The 20528-nt window shown below is 43.6% G+C and overlaps 4 protein-coding genes, 2 long non-coding RNA genes and 1 pseudogene across 6 annotated transcripts; 3 read left to right on the top strand and 4 right to left on the bottom strand.

Annotated features, from left to right (window-relative positions):
• Window positions 1–1366: 1366 nt before the first annotated feature.
• LOC120643678 lies at window positions 1367–3171 on the top strand. The gene is made up of 2 exons (XR_005663099.1): window positions 1367–1967; window positions 2778–3171. It is a non-coding gene; the product is annotated as an uncharacterized LOC120643678 (long non-coding RNA).
• Window positions 3172–6150: 2979 nt separating this feature from the next.
• On the top strand, window positions 6151–6788 carry LOC120645348. The gene is made up of 2 exons (XM_039922147.1): window positions 6151–6662; window positions 6719–6788. Exons 1-2 carry the CDS (start codon window positions 6151–6153, stop codon window positions 6786–6788), a joined length of 582 nt encoding a protein of 193 aa, XP_039778081.1.
• A 2392-nt stretch (window positions 6789–9180) lies between these two features.
• On the bottom strand, window positions 9181–10992 carry LOC120645347 (annotated as a pseudogene).
• Window positions 10993–11822: 830 nt separating this feature from the next.
• LOC120646111 lies at window positions 11823–12989 on the bottom strand. The gene is made up of 3 exons (XR_005664280.1): window positions 12854–12989; window positions 12164–12228; window positions 11823–12049 (listed from the first exon to the last, which is right to left on the bottom strand). It is a non-coding gene; the product is annotated as an uncharacterized LOC120646111 (long non-coding RNA).
• Window positions 12990–14518: 1529 nt separating this feature from the next.
• On the top strand, window positions 14519–15861 carry LOC120646110 (B3 domain-containing protein Os06g0112300-like). Its single transcript, XM_039922820.1, has 3 exons — window positions 14519–15040; window positions 15212–15289; window positions 15366–15861. The coding sequence occupies exons 1-3, from the start codon at window positions 14609–14611 to the stop codon at window positions 15693–15695; spliced, it is 840 nt and encodes a 279-aa protein (XP_039778754.1). The 5' UTR covers window positions 14519–14608; the 3' UTR covers window positions 15696–15861.
• Window positions 15862–16477: 616 nt separating this feature from the next.
• On the bottom strand, window positions 16478–18673 carry LOC120643677. Its single transcript, XM_039920120.1, has 4 exons — window positions 17693–18673; window positions 17521–17608; window positions 17205–17426; window positions 16478–17171 (listed from the first exon to the last, which is right to left on the bottom strand). Exons 1-4 carry the CDS (start codon window positions 18655–18657, stop codon window positions 16623–16625), a joined length of 1824 nt encoding a protein of 607 aa, XP_039776054.1. The 5' UTR covers window positions 18658–18673; the 3' UTR covers window positions 16478–16622.
• Window positions 18674–18945: 272 nt separating this feature from the next.
• LOC120645346 lies at window positions 18946–20232 on the bottom strand. Its single transcript, XM_039922146.1, has one exon. The coding sequence runs from the start codon at window positions 20230–20232 to the stop codon at window positions 18946–18948; it is 1287 nt and encodes a 428-aa protein (XP_039778080.1).
• Window positions 20233–20528: the final 296 nt, after the last annotated feature.

The raw sequence follows: 20528 nt of genomic DNA, 5'->3' as shown, positions 1-20528 counted from the left end.
TGCAGTAATGCACACCATCACACTATGAACCTCTACCAAGATTCCGCCATCATTACTAGATTCATGTGGCTCTCCTCCGCCCTCTGCATATAATATATGTCGTTTCATACTTTGCACACCAAGCCCCAGCAAATTAAACTTCTGGTAAACTGAACAACAATCTAAAATCCAATGCGTAGGAGAATGGGAGGGAATGGCTAGAATTGGAAGTCCTCCGCGAGCGGCCTCATGGGAAATGGGAATAGGATGCACATGGAAACAAGCAAGTAGTAGGTTCCAGGGTCACCGTCCTTCAGAGTGTTGTGAGGCTACTCTCTGAAAGCAACGTTGTAATCCTACGATACGATCCCGCTCATGTTTGCTAAATCTGTTAGCGTCTGGGGCTCAGCTTGGGTTAGCATCCTCCCGACCGCATCTTGTGACGGCCTTGACATCTCCACGTCATGGCTAGCGGTGCGCAGCACGATCTGCGTGTGGGATGGCGCACGCATGCACCGGGGTCATGTAGGTATGATGGATGGCGTGAAAATAGCTCAGCTGATCCTACTCTCCAGTTTGTCTTAGCATTGAGTATAAGAAAGGAATAAATTACAGAAAACGCGCTGCCTCGCATTTGCACTGAGGAATGCTGAGTACCCTCTCCTGGCTGTGATGAGTGAATTGTCAACCGTGCGGTGTGATCGGTTACTTGGTCTTTGGTTGCAAGTACACGGGCGTCGAGTGTCGACGGAGAGCTGCCGTGGAGGAGCTGTGGCCAATGGACCGTGCGGTGGACGGCGGTGAAAGGCAGCCGGGACCGGAGCTCGGGCCGGGCGGCAGTTGTGGCATCCACTCCTGGATTAAGGGCGCAAGTGCCGGTGGATGGCGGGTTTCTTGGTTTGCGCCACAAAACCAAGCTGGCGGACGGCGGTTGAAGACGCTAAATCGTGGAGTCACGGGCGTCGGTCTCGGTGCTGGTGGAGAAACGGGCGTCGACGGCGTCTAGGGCCTCGCTGCGGGCGAGGAGGTGACGGGCGTCGGGCGGCGTTTAGGGCCGTCAGAAGACCGAGGCGGGAACGGCGTCTAGGGCCACGGCGTGGAGGCGGGAATCTTCCCGCGCGTGGAGTTTTGGCAGTTTTCTCAAAACCGCCCCCGACTCGGTTTCGCCAGTTTTCCAAAAACTGCCCCCTCTGAAGATTCCAGAAGGACGCGTGGCGACATCAGAGTAATTGTGTCGGGTCGAAGCAAATATCTCCAAGTCGTCGCAGCCGTTGGATGGTCTTCAATGTGTCTTTTCCGGTTTTGCCCCTACAAGCCTTCTAGTTTATTTTCAGCTCTAGGGATAGTTTAGTCTTTTAGAGGAGACCGGAAAATAAGATGAGAGGAGGATGATCTGTTTCTTGGGGTGCCTGGATGGTCGGCACTGCCCCTCTCCCGTCGCCCCCTTCCTGCCCCTCTCCCGTTCCTCTTCTCCTCCCCTTTTTCTTCCTCTAGGGTTAGGATTTGGAGATGGAATTTTGAGAGCTTGTATCACGGATTCATGGGAAAGGAGGCCCTTCCCTCCTAGTGCCCTCTGGGCTTTTGAATCGATTCAATTCGTTGTCTCTGTGATCTTGTTTTTCTGCTGGAATTCTTGTTTTCTCTCTGTTTGTTCTTGGCGCTGGTGCAGGGGGCCTTGGCCCTTTTTGGAGTGCGCGCTGCAGCAAGCAAGAAGAACAAGAGCCAGCACGCACACAGCACAAGCAGCTCATGCGCAGCACCAGCAGGAAGGCAGCAGGCGGCCAGCGAGCGTGTGCACAGCAGGGTCAGCGACCAAGGGCCTAGGCGCGCAGGTAATTTTTGTCTTCCTGTGTTGGGGATCAGAGGCACATCGACTAGGCAGCAGCAGGAGCTCGGCATCGGCAACTCCATCCACCGCACGCAGGCTGCTCGATTTTTTGCCCACAAGGTTAGGCAGCTCGACTGGTCAACAAGCACAGCATGCATAGGTGAGCAGGTTTATGTTTTGCAGAGTGTATTGCAAGTTCGATTCAGAGCACTAGCAAAGCTTGATTTTAATTCCTGTCACATGATTTGGAATGTCACTTTCATAATACAGTGAAGCTTCCTTTGTTTAATCAATTCCTGCTTGTCATGGCCGATAACTTTACTTGCTTTTCTATTAACTCTTGCATGTTCTGTTAGCTGTTTTGGTTGGAAAATTTGCTTGCTTCTAGTTCCTTCATGTGCTGGCCGAGAGCAATTTAATTGCCTCTCATTTGTCTCTGTTGACTGACTGCACTAGCAAGAATTATTCTCTTGTCATATGATTAGCTAGTGCTTTAGCTCTTGTGCTTGGAAATCAGTGTTTGCTTAGTTCAGATCTTGCTATTCGATAATAGACTCTCTGCATGCTTAGTTATTTTAAATAATGAGTATTTGATCTCGCATTTTGGGTCTAACCTTTTACATGCTTAGTGAAGAAATATATTTTGCAAGTCTTTTGAGAAAAGTTTTTCCGGCGCTTTGATAAATCGGCATTTCCGCTTTGTGCTGTGTTTGACTCAAGAGATTGCTTTCGCTTGCTTTCTCTTTGCGTAGAGCTTTTCCTAGCCGTTCCTAGGGTGAACTCGTCATTTGTTGGCGTGTGTCGCTTTGGCGGTTAGAAGAGAGGTGTGTCGGGTTGAATTCGGGACATAGGCCTTGTTCTCTCGGAGAATTTTTATCGGCTCCCATTCACCCCCCTCTGGTCGCCTGTCCGGTCCTTCATGCACAGCACCAAAACACCCAGTTTACAACTCTTTCTTGTGTTCATTCAGGAGAACCGATCGAGTGCTCTTGGCTGGAGCAATTCTGGCTGACACCCTTGAAGACTTGCAGAGATGATATCTTTTGTAATCTAAACCTGAGGCAATGTTAGAATTGTTGCGTCGAGAGAATCAACACAACATTTTTTTCCACCAAGGGAATTACCACACATGTTCACAATGATTATTACCCATGCATGTTCTTACCGGGACCAATATTCAGATAGAACATCCTTGGATGTACCAGTTGGTGGACCTATATGTGAGATGAATATTCACAAACATCAACATGTGTGATCATGTTAGTTATTGGAGGAGGACAATTCCTTGTAGATTATAGGAATCGATTTTTGTGATGCCAAGCAGCCAAAGGTAGGCTAATGCAATCTCCATTTTGCGCGGCAAATAGTTGGAGTTCAGTTATTGTGTTTAGATTCCCCATATCCAGTCTGTGGCTTTGTGGATATATGACAACACACTTCTAGTACATGGAAACTATAGCGCGGTCTTATGCAAACTTGAGCAGTTGTGGGGATAGAAATTTTGGTCTGGCCATGCCTGGAGTAGCCGTTGCGCACCGACATTCTAGCGAATGTGGAAAGCTAGCTACTGCTCTAAAAGATCTTTTCTTTTTGCACATACAAAGCTATATATATCCTGCCTGCATTGTTGTTTCCTTAGATTAAGGTTACATATGTCATATGAGATGATTTGAACCGGTTGATGAAACTTGGATCCGCTGCCAAGCCAATCATTTTTGCTGCTCACCATGGCGTCAATCCTTTTCCCGCTCCACAGTACTGGAGCTTCAGATCGAACCCCTGACGATCCATGAGCCAAGAGGATATAGGAAGCAAGAGGAAATAAAATACATGTAAGCCATATAAGATTTCCCCGTCCCCTTCTAATTAATGAGCCAGAGCCAGCACCAAAATGATTGGCATTGAAGAGGAAATGGAGGTGAATCCAATTTGCATTGGAGGGTTGCTCTAGTGCTTCCATTCCTCATTCATGAGCAGATGATGACGTTCAAAAGTTGCTACCTTCTCTCTGTCCCAACGCACCAGGTTATAAATGACCTCATTGCGGATTCAAGATCCCTAAGGCCCGGACTGTCTACGTTCTCTCTATCCCAGTGCACAAGGTTTGCTTTCTTCACTTGTCACAAACTTGTCGGGGACTCGGGGTGTATATTTGCAGTGCTGCTGATCATATCTTCAGTGCAAGATTTCAACATGTGGAGAAATGAATATAATGCATAGACAGATTCACCAACTAGATTAATTCAACTCTAACCGGTATCCTATATAGTTGTTTCATTTTGGCAAAACAAAAAAGCCCGATAGTAGTATAGAGTATAGACAACAGAGGAAGAAGGGAGGGGATGATAAATGTCCAAAGAGTTACCAAGGAGACGTTGGTTAGGATGCAACAGGAATTGGAGGCAACGCGGAAGTACAAATCAGCGGGATGAGCACAAAAGAGTTCCTAAAGATATGAGTACCTTGCATTAGGGTCTGTCTAGGAGCAATGTAGAATGTAGGGGGTGGACTCAATTTACTAAAATTCAAATTCCTGACTATGCTTGGACTTATCCCTCCATTATTTGATATGGGCATCATCCGGATAGAAAGGCAACAGAAGCTCGGATATCACCATAGAACCATATGGATCTGAGGTGATGGTATATCAAAGGACTAGAACAATAATTTACAGTGATGAAGGTTATACTCTGTAAAATTACTTCAGTAGAGGATGAAGGATCATCCGATCTCCAACCAGTGTGAGCAGAGAGATAGCATATTGTTATATGCACTAGCTGGTGGTAGAATGGAAACAACTTATAAAACTAACATAGTGTTTGGCTCTCTAAAATGTAACCCAACCTCATTACAGAGGGTATGCACTACCATTACACATGTTTGTTTTTTACTGATGTTATCTGTTCCATTTCCAATTCCAAACTGGAATCGCAATCTTCCTATTATAGTGTTATTTGATTCCATTTTCATTTACGTTATCACTCATTGAACCAAACACCTTGTAAGATTCTAATGTCTATAACATAAGTTATTCTCTTTTAGCTCTATCTCATGTTGACCCAGTAACGTGACACAATTTCAGTTTTAGGAGAACAAATAAAGTTGCAGCTGTATGGTATTTTGTCACCGAAAAGTGTCTCTTTTCCGGTACAAATAGATATAACTCAAACAATTTGCTCACACATCACAATTCCAATAACTTCACATAGTGATCGAGCATGCCATGATACATGGAAATAAGTTATGGAAACGTGTTGTAAGTGCCCCCAGTTGCATGCACTTATCAGTCATTAGTTTTTGGGATCTACCACCTTATAGCAGGTACTTAGGTACATGGTTTTGTAGGCTGTTGATGAGATCTGCTGTGCATGATATTAACGTTTGGAGAAGTGAATGCATTAACAAAATGCACCTACCACTACCAGAATAACTCCACTCTACCTGCTGGCCTCCTATATAATGGTTTCTCTATGGCAAAACACAATAGCATAGTGTATAGAAATCTGGGAACGAAATAGAGGAACATGATATGGTTATGATCAAAGAGTTGTGTTGGTATGTATGTATGTGTGTGCGCTATTAGAAAACTTTGTAAGGACTCAAATGCATAAATGCTAATAAAAGAGAGAGGGGCAGGTGAGTTCGGTCTGTCCGAACCGACCTCAACTCACATTCTACAAACTTCCACATGGTACCAGAGCCAGTGTTTGAGGAGGCGATGGTGGCGGCGACGAGTCGGCGCACGCGGTGCAGCTGAGAAGGTGCCTGCGAGGAAGACGGCCGACGGATCTGCGCAGGGGGTCGCGGCGCAGGGGGAGCAGCGCGGGAGCTCGTGCGGGTCGTGGTGGATCTTGAGGCGGCCGAGCAGGCTTCCCGAGGTGGCAGCGCCGGAGGAAGTGGACCCGGTGCGGCGGCGGCAGCGACAGCTGTTGGTGGTGGTAGGCGCGCGGTGCTGTGCAGGAAGGAGCGAGGAGGAGGCCGCAGGGAGGCAGGCGGCGATGTTGTGCAGGGAAGAGCCGCGGAGGAGTCGAGAAGGAGAACGAAGAGGATTCAGCTTGAGGTTGAGCTCCACACGCTCGAGAAGGAGACCTGACGGGCGAGTGGCTGGTGGTGTGACGGCAGCATTGAGCAAGAGCAGAAATCAGGAGGAATAGGCAGCAGAGGAGCAGAGAGTTTGGCAACGATTTTCTCCGTTCTACACCAGAGAGTAGTCTGATTGGTTTGGTGGTGGTGTGATCTTGGCTGCAGCTGCAGGCAAGTGTGGAAGCACCAGAAGAGGCAACGAAGCAGAGGGACAGCTCAGGCAGCATAGAAGTGGCTGGAGCTTGTGCTGATTGAGCAGAATGGGGGAACAACAAGGCATTGAGCAAGTTCTTGGGAAGCTGGTGGAACTGCTTACAGCGAAGAAAGATGAGGCTCCATCTTCAAGCAAGGAAGTTGTATCATATATGGAACCTGTCCAGAAAATTGAGCTAATGCCAAATGACATTAAATTGGAAGGCGTTAGGAACTACTTGCCTTGGTCAAGAAGGGCAATATTATTACTAAAGGCAAAGAGACTTGAAGGTTTTGTCACCGGAGAATCGATTGAGCCAAAAGACAAGTCAAGCAATGACTGGAAAACATGGGAGGCTATAAACTCTCTGGTGGCTGCATGGTTGTTGAGCTCTTTATCTCCTACCATAGCAGGCTCCGTGGATACTATCACGAGTGCAGCTGGAATATGGGAGGCCTTGTCAAAGATGTATTCAGGAGCTGGTAATGTGATGCTATTAGCTGAGACTGAGGACAGAATTAGTACTATGAAGCAGGGGGAGCTTTCCTTGATGGATTATGTTGCAGCTTTGAAGCGGCTGTGGGCTGATGTGGATCATTTTGATCCTATTGAGTTACCACACACTGAATGTGTAGTGTGGATAAAGAAATGGATAGAAAAAAGAAGGGTTCTTCAATTCTTGAGAGGCCTGAATCCAGATTTTGAGGCAAGGCGTGCTAGTATGTTTCATCAATCCAGTCTTCCATGTCTTGAAGAAGCCGTAGCTGCAATGGCACAAGAAGAGACTAGATTGAAGTTGATAAAAGGTGATACTTCATCTCCACCTCCTCTAGCTTTTGTGATGACAAGGACACAAGAAAGTAGAACATGCTATAATTGTGGAGAGCAAGGTCATCTGAGTCGAGATTGTCCTCAACAACGAAGGCCTTATCGTGGGAGAGGAATAAGCAGTGATAGACATGTTATGAGAGGAAGTGGAAGCCATGGAGGAAGGAGAGGAGGTTATAGAGCTAATGTTGCTATACCTGAGGGAGATGAAGATCAAATCACAATTTCAGCTTCAGAAATAAAAGAGTTGAGAAAGTTGAAGGAGAATAAGAATGACTCAACGTCTGATGATCAAGGTGCAGTGTCAACTTCAACTGACGATTTGGACCCAGGTATAAAAAATAATGCTTTAATTTCCATGGAAAAATGCAATTCAAGATGGATATTAGATTCTGGGGCATCAAAACATGTCACGGGCAGGTCAAGTCAATTTGCATCATATAAGTTATATCCGAGCTCATATAGGGAAACAATTCAAACTGTTGATGGGACATTTCAACCCATTAAAGGAGTTGGCACAGTAAAATGCACACCATCTATAACCTTATCATCAGTATTATATGTTTCTTCCTTTGGAGTCAATTTAGTTTCAATAAGTTCTTTGGTTGATCAATTGGATTGTCAAATATTTCTTGATCGTGAAAATTGTATAATTCAGGAAAGGAAGACTGGAAAAAAACTTGGAACTGGGGTTCGTCATAATGGACTCTGGTATCTTGATCGGAGAAGAACTGATGAAGCAGTATGTCTTGCACTATCTGCAGTGGCTGGTGAAGAAGAAGCAAAAGTAATGCTCTTACACTGCCGGCTGGGGCATATATCTTTTGATGTTATGAGTAAAATGTTTCCTTATGAAATGAGTAAAGTGAACAAACAGAAATTAGTCTGTGATGCATGTGAATTTGGGAAACATACTAGAACCTCCTATGTGACTCAAGGTTTACAAAGTGAAAGTCCTTTCATGCTTGTTCATTCAGATGTATGGACATCCCCTGTTGTCTCGGTGAGCGGGGTAAAATACTTTGTTTCATATATTGATTGTTATTCTCGTATGACCTGGTTATACCTTATGAAGCATAAAAATGAAGTGTTAGACTGCTTTAAGGATTTCTGTGCATACGTAAAGAACTAGTTTAATACTCATGTGAAGATTATCAGAAGTGATAATGGAACAGAGTATGTAAACACGGAATTTAGATCTTTTCTCTGTAAAGAAGGGATATTACATCAGACGTCATGCCCCAATACACCCCCACAGAATGGAGTAGCTGAGAGGAAGAATCGACATCTACTAGGGGTGGCTCGCTCACTTATGTATACAATGAATGTGCCTAAGTTTCTATGGAGTGAGGCAGTGATGACTGCTACTCATTTAATTAATCGTATGCCATCAAGGATACTTGGCATGAAAACTCCCACTACAAAAAATCTGTTGATCCATGACGTTTGGATTTCGTCACAGATCACTGAAAAACCGTCATAAAACAGTATCTATGACGATCTCAAATAACGTCATGTATTGAGCGTCACATATCACACCTCGTGACGTTCCTTAAATTTTCGTCATAGATTGCTCAATCCATGACGTTTTGAAATCGTCATGGTATGTCTCCGGGCCCCCGGAAACCCAGCCCAAGCCCGTTTTCTATGACGAAAATTAACGTCACGAACAGTATAATTTTCGTCACAGATTCAATTGCCATGTCACACATTGATGACATGGAGGATGACGTGGCTACTGACATGGTGATGACATGGATGGCAGTGATAACATGTAAATTGACGTGGACGGTGACATGGCTGCTGACATGGAAAGTTAGGCTGACGTGGCAATCGACGTGGCAAATGTCGTGGCTGCTGACATCAGCTACACAGCCCATGAGTTGATGGGCTGAATTCAAAGTGGGCCACCAAGTTGGGCCTGATTTGAGGCCTAAATTAATTATCAGCTCACAAAATTTCAGCCCAATATTAATAATCAACTAATAAGATTTTAGCCCAAAATTATTAATCAAAACAAGATTAATCCAAAATTCACATCACAGCCATAATAACAAGATTTATCCAAAATTCACATGACAACTCAGCAAAATAATAACATTCCAGAATCCACATGCTCAGCAAAAGATAGTTCCATTTGTCCAGAATCTAGAGTTGAAGCCATACAGTTTTCCAAGGCAAATAACCAGCAACAACAAAATATAGTATTCATCAAGATAACTCCGCAAAATATGAAGGCCACCCAAAAGCTACCAGATTAGACCACCATATGCTCAGCTTTGTCCATTTTGGCTTAGCAGCAGCTCAATTTTCTTCTCCAACTCAGCTTGCTTCTTCCGGTTCTCCTCTTGGTCTTTGATCCTTGCTTGTTCTGTTCCCTGGACTTGATTTTTCAAACCATCCATTTCTTCACGCTGGTTCTTGACGATCGACTGAAGCTCAGAATTGGTTCTTTTCTCCACCTCCAATTCTGCTTGCACATTTTGTAGTGTAGTCCTTCGCTTTGTAACCTGGTTGCCCACATTCCGAAGGAAGTGATTGGTTTTTGTGTTTTGATGAAGCACAACACTGACAACTTGGGTTGCAGACTTGGGTTGTCCATCTTCTGTTGGTGCAGCCAACTGATTTTCCATTTGAGTCTAGCAAAGATGAAAGCAGCAAACAATAGAAAACTGGTTTATGATCACAAGAAATTAGAAAATAAGCATCTCTGAAAAGCACAATTAGATGTTGTCTTACAATAGCAGATTGTACAGTGGGCGTGTATCCTTTCTTTTTGTTGCTGTAGTGGCACATCTTAAACAAATCAACAGCATCAAGTTCTTTATCCTTGTACTCATCTTCTCTCTGCAAACAACATTTACATGGTGGTATACTTGGTCACACCTAAAACATTATTTTGAAGCAATATAGCAACAAATTGAAGAACAACAAGTAGACATTTATATTGGTGCAGCAAGAACTAATGGTCCTAGCATCTTATGGAACTAGAATTCTGTAAGCTTAGACATGACTAACTTTTTATATGAGACAGCAGCATAATAAATAAAGTGCATATTAAACTGACTTGGTACAGCAGCTATAAGTAGACATGACTTGGTACAGCAACTACAAGTAGACTTGGTACAGCAGCTATAAGTACACATGACTTGGTACAGCAGCTATATATGAGACAGCAGCATAATAAATAAAGTGCATATTAACATAGCTAACTTACCAATTTTTTTTCTACATAAACTGGGTAGCTACAGGAGCCAGTTGTTTGGTGGAACTTTACATCATCTCGATTCTCTTTGTTCTTTCAACTTGCCACCTACATCAAAAGACAATACATGTAAGAAACGTGAAAGATTAGCATGTACAAGCATAGAGTCCTGTTTTCTGGAAAATACCATTTTTTGGGGGGTCATCCATGAGTCCACAAGGTCAATCCACTGTTCATTACTCATCACTTTTACAGGAGAAGTTTTCCTAACCAGATGTAGAGGAACAGAATCAAAGAAATCTTTTTTCAGCTTGTATCGCTGTTGGCGAACTGCAGATTGCATCATCTCCAAGCAACCCTTTCTGACTACTTCATTACTTGTGTCGATGTCAAACTTTGCCTATCCATATGTTCAAACATGTATAAGAAATTTTGCAACTAACACAAGGAATGAACAGCTTGCAATAAGAAATTACAGTAACTAAAATTCATTTCTAAAATCCAGCAGTTAAAAATGTACAGTCACATTTACATTTCCAGATTCTAGTGAAAAATAATTGAATAAGGTGCAATTACCATTTGCCCACATCTAGGAGTATAATGCGAATATAATTGTAGTCCAGAAAGGCAATTGCAATTAATTTAGGGCAAGGTACTTACACGTAGTCTTCCCAAAAACAGCTCAAACAGCGCAGGGTGCTTCTTGTATTCTTTCCAGTGCTTGAACACAGGAATATGATTCCTGACTGCAATGTTGCATTCAGTGGCATACATTGCAGCAATCTTAGGTTCCAAGGGCCTTATATTCCCTTCAGTTATGACAACTGGCAGTTTGGCACCATGAGCTCGGGTCAACCTCTGGAGACCATGTCCCATATTTACTCCTCGGTCCCATGGCTCTTCTCCGTGATGTAAATGCACATAGAAGTTGCAATTAGTGAGATGGTCATTCATCAAACAAACCATTTGCAATCAGCAACCAAAATAACAAGGAAATATGCTATATGGCAAATAAATGAACAAACGCTCACCTTCGGTGGTCATCTAGTCGTGTCCATCTAGATGGGTAATGCAATCAACTCCATCACCAGCAATGGTGTTGTCATCATGCTGGGTAGATCCATCTAAAAATTGCAGGCAGTAAGAATGCAATCAATTTGTGGATCAAATCTAACAGAATGATAGTAAAAAAACAGCACCTTCATTCTTCCGGTTGGGGCTTCCATTATGACGTGGAATCGCATCGCCTCCATTGGTGATGTTGGTGCTGTCAGCTTGCTGACCAGGCCCGTCATCTTAAAAATATTGACAAGTCAGATTGCATTCATGTAATTCAAGCAAGAACAGTAATAAGAAACATGGTAACAGAAATTGCCTTCCAAAGCAGCTTGGGTGCCATCATTAGGCTCGGATGGAGGTGGCACATGGATATTACTTGGTGTCAGATTTGTATCAGGTTGGGTGATGCTTGACTTTGACCTTGTAACTCTAGTAGGTGCTTGATCTGCAAAAACCCTCTTACGAGACCGAAACCTCACTCCAGGAAATACATTTGATCTTTCTTTGGAAGTTTGCTTGGGAGCCTTCTCCTTAGTTCCCTAGTACAATGTAATCATTGATTTGTGAACAGACTGGGGAGACTGATATATTGCATTAGGAAGAAAACAAGTTAAGGCTTAACAAGGTGGAGGAATGAGCATCTTAGCATTGTCATCACCAATCAAATCTCCTTGATCAGTATCATCCTGTGAAGGATCATACTCAGATCCAGAGTCTTCATTATCTCTATGCTTTGCATTTTTCTTGTTTACAGCAGTGCCACTATTGTTTGGAAATATGCTGGAAAAACCAGAAACTCCAAGTTCCCGAAGCCTAGCACTGTTGGCCATACATTGTCGGAGGCGCTCTTGTTCATATGGATGTAGTGCATGTCCTTGGATAAAAGAAAACATGGACAACAGATTATTATTTTTGTAGCAGCAATACATGTGGAGACAAGAATTCAATTGGAATTCAAAAGTAAACAAGGACATGGTTGTTATCTGACCTCCATGTGGTCTCCTCTGTCCCTCCGTCGTCATCGGGCTAGGGTCCTTGGACATTTAATCCTTGCTGACATGATAAGAACATTTATAAACAAAGTATCAATGCACCAGTAAATTTAATTCAAAATTGAAATGCTTCAGAGAAGTCGTAAATAAATATTTATGTAAAACAGCAATATGAATCTAATTGAAATTAGCCATGTGTAAACCTTCTGAACATGTGTGCCTAAAGTTTTGTTCACAAATTTCTGTGCAGATTCCCCACAAATTCAAAATACACATATGCAAAAGACGAAACTAGCCATGAACTGGTTTATACTAGGAAATAGGAACAACCAAATTAGCATACGGAACTGCACGAACTGAACATGGGCTCAGATTAACAAGTATCAGTAAAGCAAACCCTACAATAATCAAGAACATATTCATCTAATCTTTTTGTACTGCACGAACACATGCATCTGATTGAGAAAATACCGTAAGGCAAGAACATATGCAACTAATCTTTTTGTACTGCACGAACTGAATAATCAAACCCTAGAATAATCAAGACCACAAGGCACGAACTGAATAAGGCAAGAACATATGCATCTAATTCTTCACAAATTTCTGTGCAGATTAACAAGTATAAGTAAAGCAAACCCTAGAATAATCAAGACCATAAGGCAAGAACATGGGCCTATTTTGTTTACCTCTCAGAGATTGCTGCGTCTGCTAGCACTTGAAGCCGTTGAAGCCTAGCAGTCAAGGACGACGGCGTAGTGGCGGAGAAGCCCTTGAAGCGGTGGTGACGAGGAGGCACACGTACACGGCTGCAGCTCCCTGGACGACCTCCCTCCGCGAGATGCACCCCTCGGCCGCGTCTCCCTCCGCGAGCACGGCGCCGCCGGGGTTCGCCCTCGGCCGCGTCTCCCTCCACGAGCACGGCGCCGCCGGGGTTCGCCCTCGGCCGCGTCTCCCTCCGCGAGCACGGCGCCGCCGGGGTTCGCCCTCGGCCGCGTCTCCCTCCGCGTCTCCCTTGCATTTTGTGAAGCGGCGGCGGCGGCTTGGTTGGGGCTAGGGTTTGGGCGAACTGAGTGGATGCCGCATCTTGGAATCTATATATAGTGGGGGTACTGCGGTTGAGAAATTACCAGTTTGCCCACCCCCCATGGTATTCTAAACTTGGTGACCACATGGGTATTACAGTAATTGTGCTGTCGGAGGTTTTTTGGCCTGGCGGGCTTTTTCCCGCGCAGGCCGCCGGTTCGTGGTCTGTTGTTTTTTTGCAATTGTCCATGAATCATGGCACAAATTTTGTTTAAAAAATTCATGGTCTGTTTTTTTGCAACTTTGGTGACTAAGTTTGCACAATTTTTTTGTTAGTAAAAGTCAAACGAATTATTTCATGTTTGCACAAATTTAGAATGGAGGGAGTGTATAAATGGTACTTTTAATGTACTAACAATAAGATTAGTTATTGCGACATGAATCATTGGGGTACATATCTAAGAGTCAAAGAATTGCGTTTATTTTGGGATGGAGGGAGTATTTGATAGTTGATATCTTGAGTTCATATATCTTGTCGGAGCTAAGATTCGTTCGTGAATAGTAGCCCAAGGCATTCGGGTCGGGAACTGAGTGGATGCCGCATCTTGGAATCTATATATAGTGCAAAATTCGGCTATCTATGCTATCTATGTTATCGATTCAATGATCCTCTTAGGGCGCGGCTAGCGAGACTAATTTGTTGGGGATGGACAGCAACTTCGGCATTACTTCAAGATTTGAAACAAGAATTAGCCCTTTAGGAACTTGGTGCGTTGCGGGTTTTCCCAAAATACCCGATCAACTACCAAATAATTATCTCTCCCATTAGGCAATAAGTAAAAAAGGGATGTATAATGTGATACAACAGGTGGATTTAATTTAAGCCTACTTGATTTGTGTGGGATGGTATAATGTGCAAATGAGATAAAAGAGTCAAATATACAAAAGGAAGGATACATATATATTTGAATGTGGATATCTTGAGTTTGTATATTTAAGGCAAATAAATATAGAAAAGTAAGATGGAACTAGAATTCGTTCAATTTGAACAAATGGAAGAATTTATTCATTAAGCCAAATAAATGTACAAAAGTAATTATATGTATTTGATTGTGGGAGAGACGTAATGTGCAAAAACAAAAAAAAATGTGCAAGGGAAAGAATCGAACCGGCACCAACTGCCCTCGAGCTTAAGAAGCTAAACCACTGGGCTACACAAGACATTTTGTAAGCTAGGCATCTGTAATTGTACTTCACCTAAAGCACCCAAATCCTTTCTCGGCCACTGAAAATAAGACGCAGGCGGACACGAATCCTTTCTCACCCAAATCCTTTCGCGCAGCCTCATCTTCTCCACCAGTCGCTGCCTTATCCTCTCTCTCTGCGCCCCCTCGTTGGCCCTCTCCGCTGCCGGATCGATGGAGCACCACTCGATTCGGCAGCTCCGCGACAAGTTTGGTCGGTTCTGCGCAGGCCCGGTTCTCCTCGCCGAAGGCGGAGACGACCCCCTCGCCGCAGCTGGAGAACCCATCGCCGCAGGCGGAGAAGACCCCTTGGCCGCAGGCGGAGACCCCCTCGCCGCAGGAGGAGATGATCCCCTCGCCGCAGGAGGAGATCCCCTCGCCGCAGGAGATGATCCCCTCGCCGCAGGAGGAGATGATCCCCTCGCCGTAGGAGGAGCCCCCCTCGCCGCAGGTGGAGACGATCCCATCGCCGCAGGAGGAGATGATCCCCTCGCCGCAGGAGGAGCCCCCCTCGCCGCAGGAGGAGACGATCCCATCGCCACAGGAGGAGACGACCCCTTGGTCGCAGGCGGAGATCCCCTGGCCGCAGGCGGAGACGACCTGGAGGTTAGGTCCTCTTCTGCTATATCACTCAATTATGTCACTGAAATCTTGTGCCAATTTACGATGGGTACTTGCTGCAGGCCATTTGCATCTAGTGATGGGTACTTGTGTATTGTTTTCTCAATTATATCACTCAATTATGTCATTGAATCTGTTGCATGTCATGTGATGCAGATCGTCCCGCTCTCAGGCGACAAGCCCTTCTTCACCATTGTCTTGTCTAAGGGCCATGTAGAGAAGCCTGCCCAGCTGGTTTGTATAGAGGTAATTTTATTGTTCATTCATGCAGTTCACTCAACTGAATGCTGTTGCTTATTCTTGTGCTCAGGAGATCCCGAGTCGTCTCCACTCCCACCTGCCGGGCTCGCGCGTCCCAGCAGTGCTCCTGTTCGGCAACCAGTCATGGGCGGTGACCTACTGTGGTGAACTCAAGTGCAAGAAGCTCGGTCCGGGGTGGAGGGACTTTGTCGTCGCCAACCGTCTGCGCATCAGGGACGCCTGCGTCTTCGAGCTCATCACGCCAGCTGCTGGAGGAACTGGGAGTGAGGGTGATGGGAAGGTGGTGTTCCGGGTGCAGGTGCTGCGCGGGGACTTGCCGGAGGAGATCACCTCCAGGGGCGCCACCTCTCAGGATCCCATTGTCATCGTGGACAACTAAGAACCGCACTCTGTTTAGCAGTAGCTAGTATCTAGTAGGAGATGACAAATGGCTGCAAGCTAGTAGCTAGTAGGAGATGAAAAATGGCTGCATGTTTGTTGTTTCAGACTCTGTGACTGGAAGGTTAATTTCATGAAATATATATTTGTGTATTATGCTGTCTGTCTATCAAATTGTTCAAGCAGCAGAGATGCTGCCAAAAATTTGAGTAAACCAGCAATGCTGCTCAAATGGTATATGTTCTGAAATCTGCTGAGATTAGACTGAAATCTGAAATACTGAAATTTGAAATATGTTCATTGAACTGAGCTGAAAAGGTTCATTGCCTCACTTGTGAATCTAGAGCGGAGCTGAAAAGGTTCATTGAACTGATACATGATGCACATTTTTCTCCAAAGAGTTTTTTGAGATCTTGTATATTAGACTTGAAAAGAAGAGTAAAGCCATTTCTCATTTGCCACCATTTAGCAGAACATCAAGATGGTACTGCCATTCTTGTGCATACAGAGAACATGATCACACTGAACTTGTCACTGTAACATTCAGCAAAACAGAAATAACATCTCTGCATTAATTCATCAAGTACATATATATTGTTCAGAGAACTGTTACAGAGCATTCAAATTAAGCCTGTGATATTTCAGAGAACTGGTACATGATCTCCAGATGCTGAAACATGATCCGAAAAAAACTGGGAAAATCTGCAAGCTGAACGTGATGGAGTTTCAAATAAAAAAAGGTGTCACTAGGCAGCAATTTCAAAATGGGACCATTTCACCATCTCAAAACAGAACAAGCTGGTCAAATTAATTAAAATAATCTTGTGCATACACAGAACATGATCTCAAATAGTCTTGTGCATAGAAATACATGGTCATATTATTTAAAATTGTTCATACACTAGATAATTGCAAACTGAACAAGTAGCTATTCATCATCACTGTCAACCTCCAGTGCAGCACCTCCTTCATCATCGCTGCAGTACTCCAACAATGTGTCATCGTCTTCGTCTTCGCCATCTATCTCATGCACTTCTCGGTTTCTTTCCATCACCAACCTAGAAATTTCAGCAGCTTCAAACCTAGCGCCTTGTTCATCATCTCTATTTAGAGGTGTATCACAAGTTTTGTCTGAAATTGGGTGTCGTGTACCATCCTCTTCAAAGCACTCATTCTCTTGATATGCAGGAGAACTAAAGCTGCCGCCCTCAGTTTCTTTTACATTATAAAGATGCCTATGGTCAAATGTCTGGACAACGTGCCAATTCGCCCCCTCCTTAGTATCTGGCAAATAGAAAACCTTTTTAGCCTGAGTTGCCAAGATTAAAGAATCATCCTTGTACCATAGGTTTCCAATATTGATGCTTTTAAAAAAGCCATCATATTTAAGCTCAGTCCTCTTTCCATCCAATTTAAACCAGTCACATTTAAACGGAACTACTGACCTCTCATCGCCAATATAGAGTAACTGAATTATCTCTTCATCGCCAATATAGAGTAACTGAATTATCTCTTTCAAGATTCCAAAGAAATCAATGACCTGACCATTATGTTCACCTTGTACCATAACTCCACTGTTCTGTGTTTTCTTGTTCTTGTCACGATCAACAGTGTTAAACTGCACACCATTCACAACGCATGAAGAGTATTTCTTGACTATAAAATCAGGACCACAAGCCAAGGAAAAGAGATCTTCATCTATCTCTTGATCAGTATTCCGCAACCTAAAGATCTGTCAAATGCATGAAACAAACATAGATCAAAATGTATACTACAAATTTGGCATTGAAATAAACATAAACAATTTGAATGTAAATCAAACTAACATGGTTCCTGAACCAATTCTGAAATCCTTGTCCAATAATTCTTTCAATGTTAGGCACTCCTTCTCTATTTAGTTCATCTCTGAACATTCTGAAAAAATAAAGCGTATGTTAAATATACATGAGTGTCAAACAAAAGTATATAGAATACAACAGTTAGAAGTTTAGAACTAACTCCACATATTGCTCAACTTGACTACAGTTGTGAAGCACATACCACACCATTCGATCAAAGCCATTCTCATCGTATACAAGTTCAGGTGCAGAAGTAAAATGAACTCCATGGCCAAAAACATTCACACCATAGTTCTCCTCATTACAAAAACCTATATTTCTTGGTTCCCGATTAAATCTTGTTTCAACACCTTCCATGTATTTTGAGCAAAATGTCAGGCATTCATCAGCAATATATGCCTCGGCAATTGAACCTTCTGGTCGTGCCCTATTCCTCACGTAGCGCTTCAAAGTATACAACCGTCTCTCAATTGGGTACATCCACCCATATTGCACAGGACCTCGGAGCAATGCCTCATCAGGTAAATGAACAGCTAGGTGCATCATCACATCAAAGAAAGCCGGGGGGGAAATTTTCTCAAGCTTCACCAAAATCATTGGGATCTCTTCCTTCATTTTAGCCAACACATCCTTGTTCAGGGTTTTGCTGCACAACTCTCTGAAAAACTTCCCTAACTCTGCTATTGCTTCATAGATATCATTGTCCAAAAACCCTCTCATGGCAGCTGGTAAGATTCTTTGCAACAGAATGTGACAGTCATGTGTTTTTAACCCTTGAACCTTGGTCCCATCAGCACTAACACATCTTGAAATGTTGGAAGCGAAACCATCTGGAAACTTTACCTCCCTTAAAAAATCACAAAATGCCTTCTTTTTTTCTTTGGACAAGGTATATCGAGCATTAGGCATCTCACATGAATCTCCATCCTCTGTTAATTGTAGCTCCTCTTTTATTCCCAAATCTTTTAGATCGAGCCTAGCTTTAACAGTGTCCTTTGTCTTCCCTATTATGTTCAGAATTGTCCCAATCAAATTCTCACATATGTTTTTCTCAATATGCATGACATCAAGATTATGTCTCAGCTTCAATTTTTTCCAATATGGTAACTTCCATAAACTAACCATCCGCTGCCAAATGTTTGGCCCATGTACCCTGTCCAAGCCTGAACGCTTCCTTTTCCCACATTCCTGTTGCTGCCCAGGCCTAATATCTTTAACTTTCTCCAATTCAGCAAGCAACTCATCTATATAGAATTTACCTGGTGCCTCACTGCTTTCATGAAGTCCAGCATACTCATTGTTTCTCCGCAAACGATGTCCCTTTGGAAGGAAACGAAAGTGCCCAACATACCCAATTTTGCTCCTAAGGCCATATGACAGAGGGTGCTTGTCACAATGAATACATGCAAAATATCATTTTGTGGTACGGCCAGAAAGAGTGCTCAAAGCTGGATAATCATGGATGCACCACAAAACTGCAACACGAAGTTTAAATGTTTTTCGAGTAATAGCATCATATGTACGGACCCCATTCCAAAGCTCAAGTAAATCATCTATAAGAGGCTCAAGAAATAAATCAAAATCCTTCCCGGGGCATGTAGGACCTGGAATAAGCAGAGCCATCATGAAATTTGACTCCTGCATGCATGCCCAAGGAGGAAGGTTATATGGCACAACAAATACAGGCCACATGCTGTATTTTGTGTTCTTCTCTGAAAAGGGATTGAAACCATCAGTAGCAAGGCCAAGTCTAAGGTTTCTTGCATCATCTGCAAAATCTGGATATTCTCGGTCAAAATCCTGCCATGCCTCACCATCACCTGGGTGGCTCATTTCCTTCTCACTGGGTTGCCGCTTCAACTTGTGCCATTGAGCTTGTTCTGATGCTTCTTTGGTTGCAAACATCCTTTTCAGCCTCGGTACCAATGGAAAATGACGCAACACTTTCACTGGAATCTTCTTCCTTTCTGGGTCTTTCCACCTAGAGAGACTACAAACGGGGCAATTGTCAAACTTGACAAATTCCTTCCTGAACAGCACACAATTGTTCTGGCACACATGTATGGATTCATACCCAAGACCTAATTCCTTTAAAATGCTCTTTGCTTCATTATATGATTTTGGAAGGGTATTGTATTCTGGGAATGCTTCAGCCAATAGCTTCAATATTGTAGTAAAAGCAGAATTGCTTATCCTGTATAGTGACTTCATATGAATCAGCTTTACCACAAATGAGAACCTCGAAAATTTGGTACAACCAGGATAGAGCATACACTTTGCCTCTTTCATGGCAATTCTAAAAAATGTGTCTTGCTCACAAGATTCTGTATCACCATCCTTATTTTCTCCAACCTCTCTATCTTCCTGTGCTGCAGCAGTATGTAGGTCTCCTAAAAATGCTTCCAAAGGATCAATATCATTGCTGTCCTCCTCTGTCACACCTATTCCATCTGTGGACCAATTATGACTACAATGCACAATACCAGCAGGAAGATGCTCAATAACTTCCACATTTAAATCCTCTCCGTGATGAATCCATCGAGTATAGCTATTGTCCATGCCATTCATTAGTATGTGTTTCTTCACAAGAGCCTGAGCTAGGTACTTCTGATTAAGACATCTACTGCAGGGGCATAGAATTTCAACATTGTCACTGAATTTCCCTTTAACAAAGCTCATAAATTGTTTGACACCATCCATGTATTCTGGAGAAAATAATTTACCACACACCCAACTTCGATCCATCTAGACAAGCATTGCATAAAAAAACCCCAATTAACAAATCTGCATGAATCCATAAGCTACTATCAACACAGCCAAGAAAAAAAATTGATATACCTTTGGATGCCGGCCGATGCTCACGCGAGGAAGGGGAAAGACGAGACGGGTGCCCACCAATCGATGATTCCAGCGTGTCCAAGCTATTGAAGGCCGCCGTGCTGGAGGGGACGAGCCGTGGCGGCGAGCCGCGCCGGAGGGGACGAGCCCTGGCGGCG

Source organism: Panicum virgatum, chromosome 8K, assembly GCF_016808335.1.
Source record: "Panicum virgatum strain AP13 chromosome 8K, P.virgatum_v5, whole genome shotgun sequence".
In the NCBI taxonomy this organism is placed as follows: domain Eukaryota; kingdom Viridiplantae; phylum Streptophyta; class Magnoliopsida; order Poales; family Poaceae; genus Panicum; species Panicum virgatum.
This window is presented reverse-complemented; position numbering and strand designations above follow the sequence as displayed.

Bases quoted from the DNA above. Each gene is read 5' to 3' on its own strand.
- LOC120643677 (XM_039920120.1), bottom strand. From the start codon at position 18,657: ATGGTTAGTTTATGGAAGTTACCATATTGGAAAAAATTGAAGCTGAGA. The intron at 17,427-17,520 runs GTTAGTTTGATT...TGCATTTGACAG, and splicing joins AGAATTGGTTCAGGAACCAT to ATCTTTAGGTTGCGGAATAC. The intron at 17,172-17,204 runs ATAATTCAGTTA...GGCGATGAAGAG, and splicing joins TCTTTGGAATCTTGAAAGAG to ATAATTCAGTTACTCTATAT.
- LOC120645346 (XM_039922146.1), bottom strand. From the start codon at position 20,232: ATGGATGGTGTCAAACAATTTATGAGCTTTGTTAAAGGGAAATTCAGT.
- LOC120645348 (XM_039922147.1), top strand. From the start codon at position 6,151: ATGGGGGAACAACAAGGCATTGAGCAAGTTCTTGGGAAGCTGGTGGAA. The intron at 6,663-6,718 runs GTGGGCTGATGT...CTGAATGTGTAG, and splicing joins GTTGCAGCTTTGAAGCGGCT to TGTGGATAAAGAAATGGATA.
- LOC120646110 (XM_039922820.1), top strand. From the start codon at position 14,609: ATGGAGCACCACTCGATTCGGCAGCTCCGCGACAAGTTTGGTCGGTTC. The intron at 15,041-15,211 runs GTTAGGTCCTCT...CATGTGATGCAG, and splicing joins CAGGCGGAGACGACCTGGAG to ATCGTCCCGCTCTCAGGCGA. The intron at 15,290-15,365 runs GTTTGTATAGAG...TCTTGTGCTCAG, and splicing joins TAGAGAAGCCTGCCCAGCTG to GAGATCCCGAGTCGTCTCCA.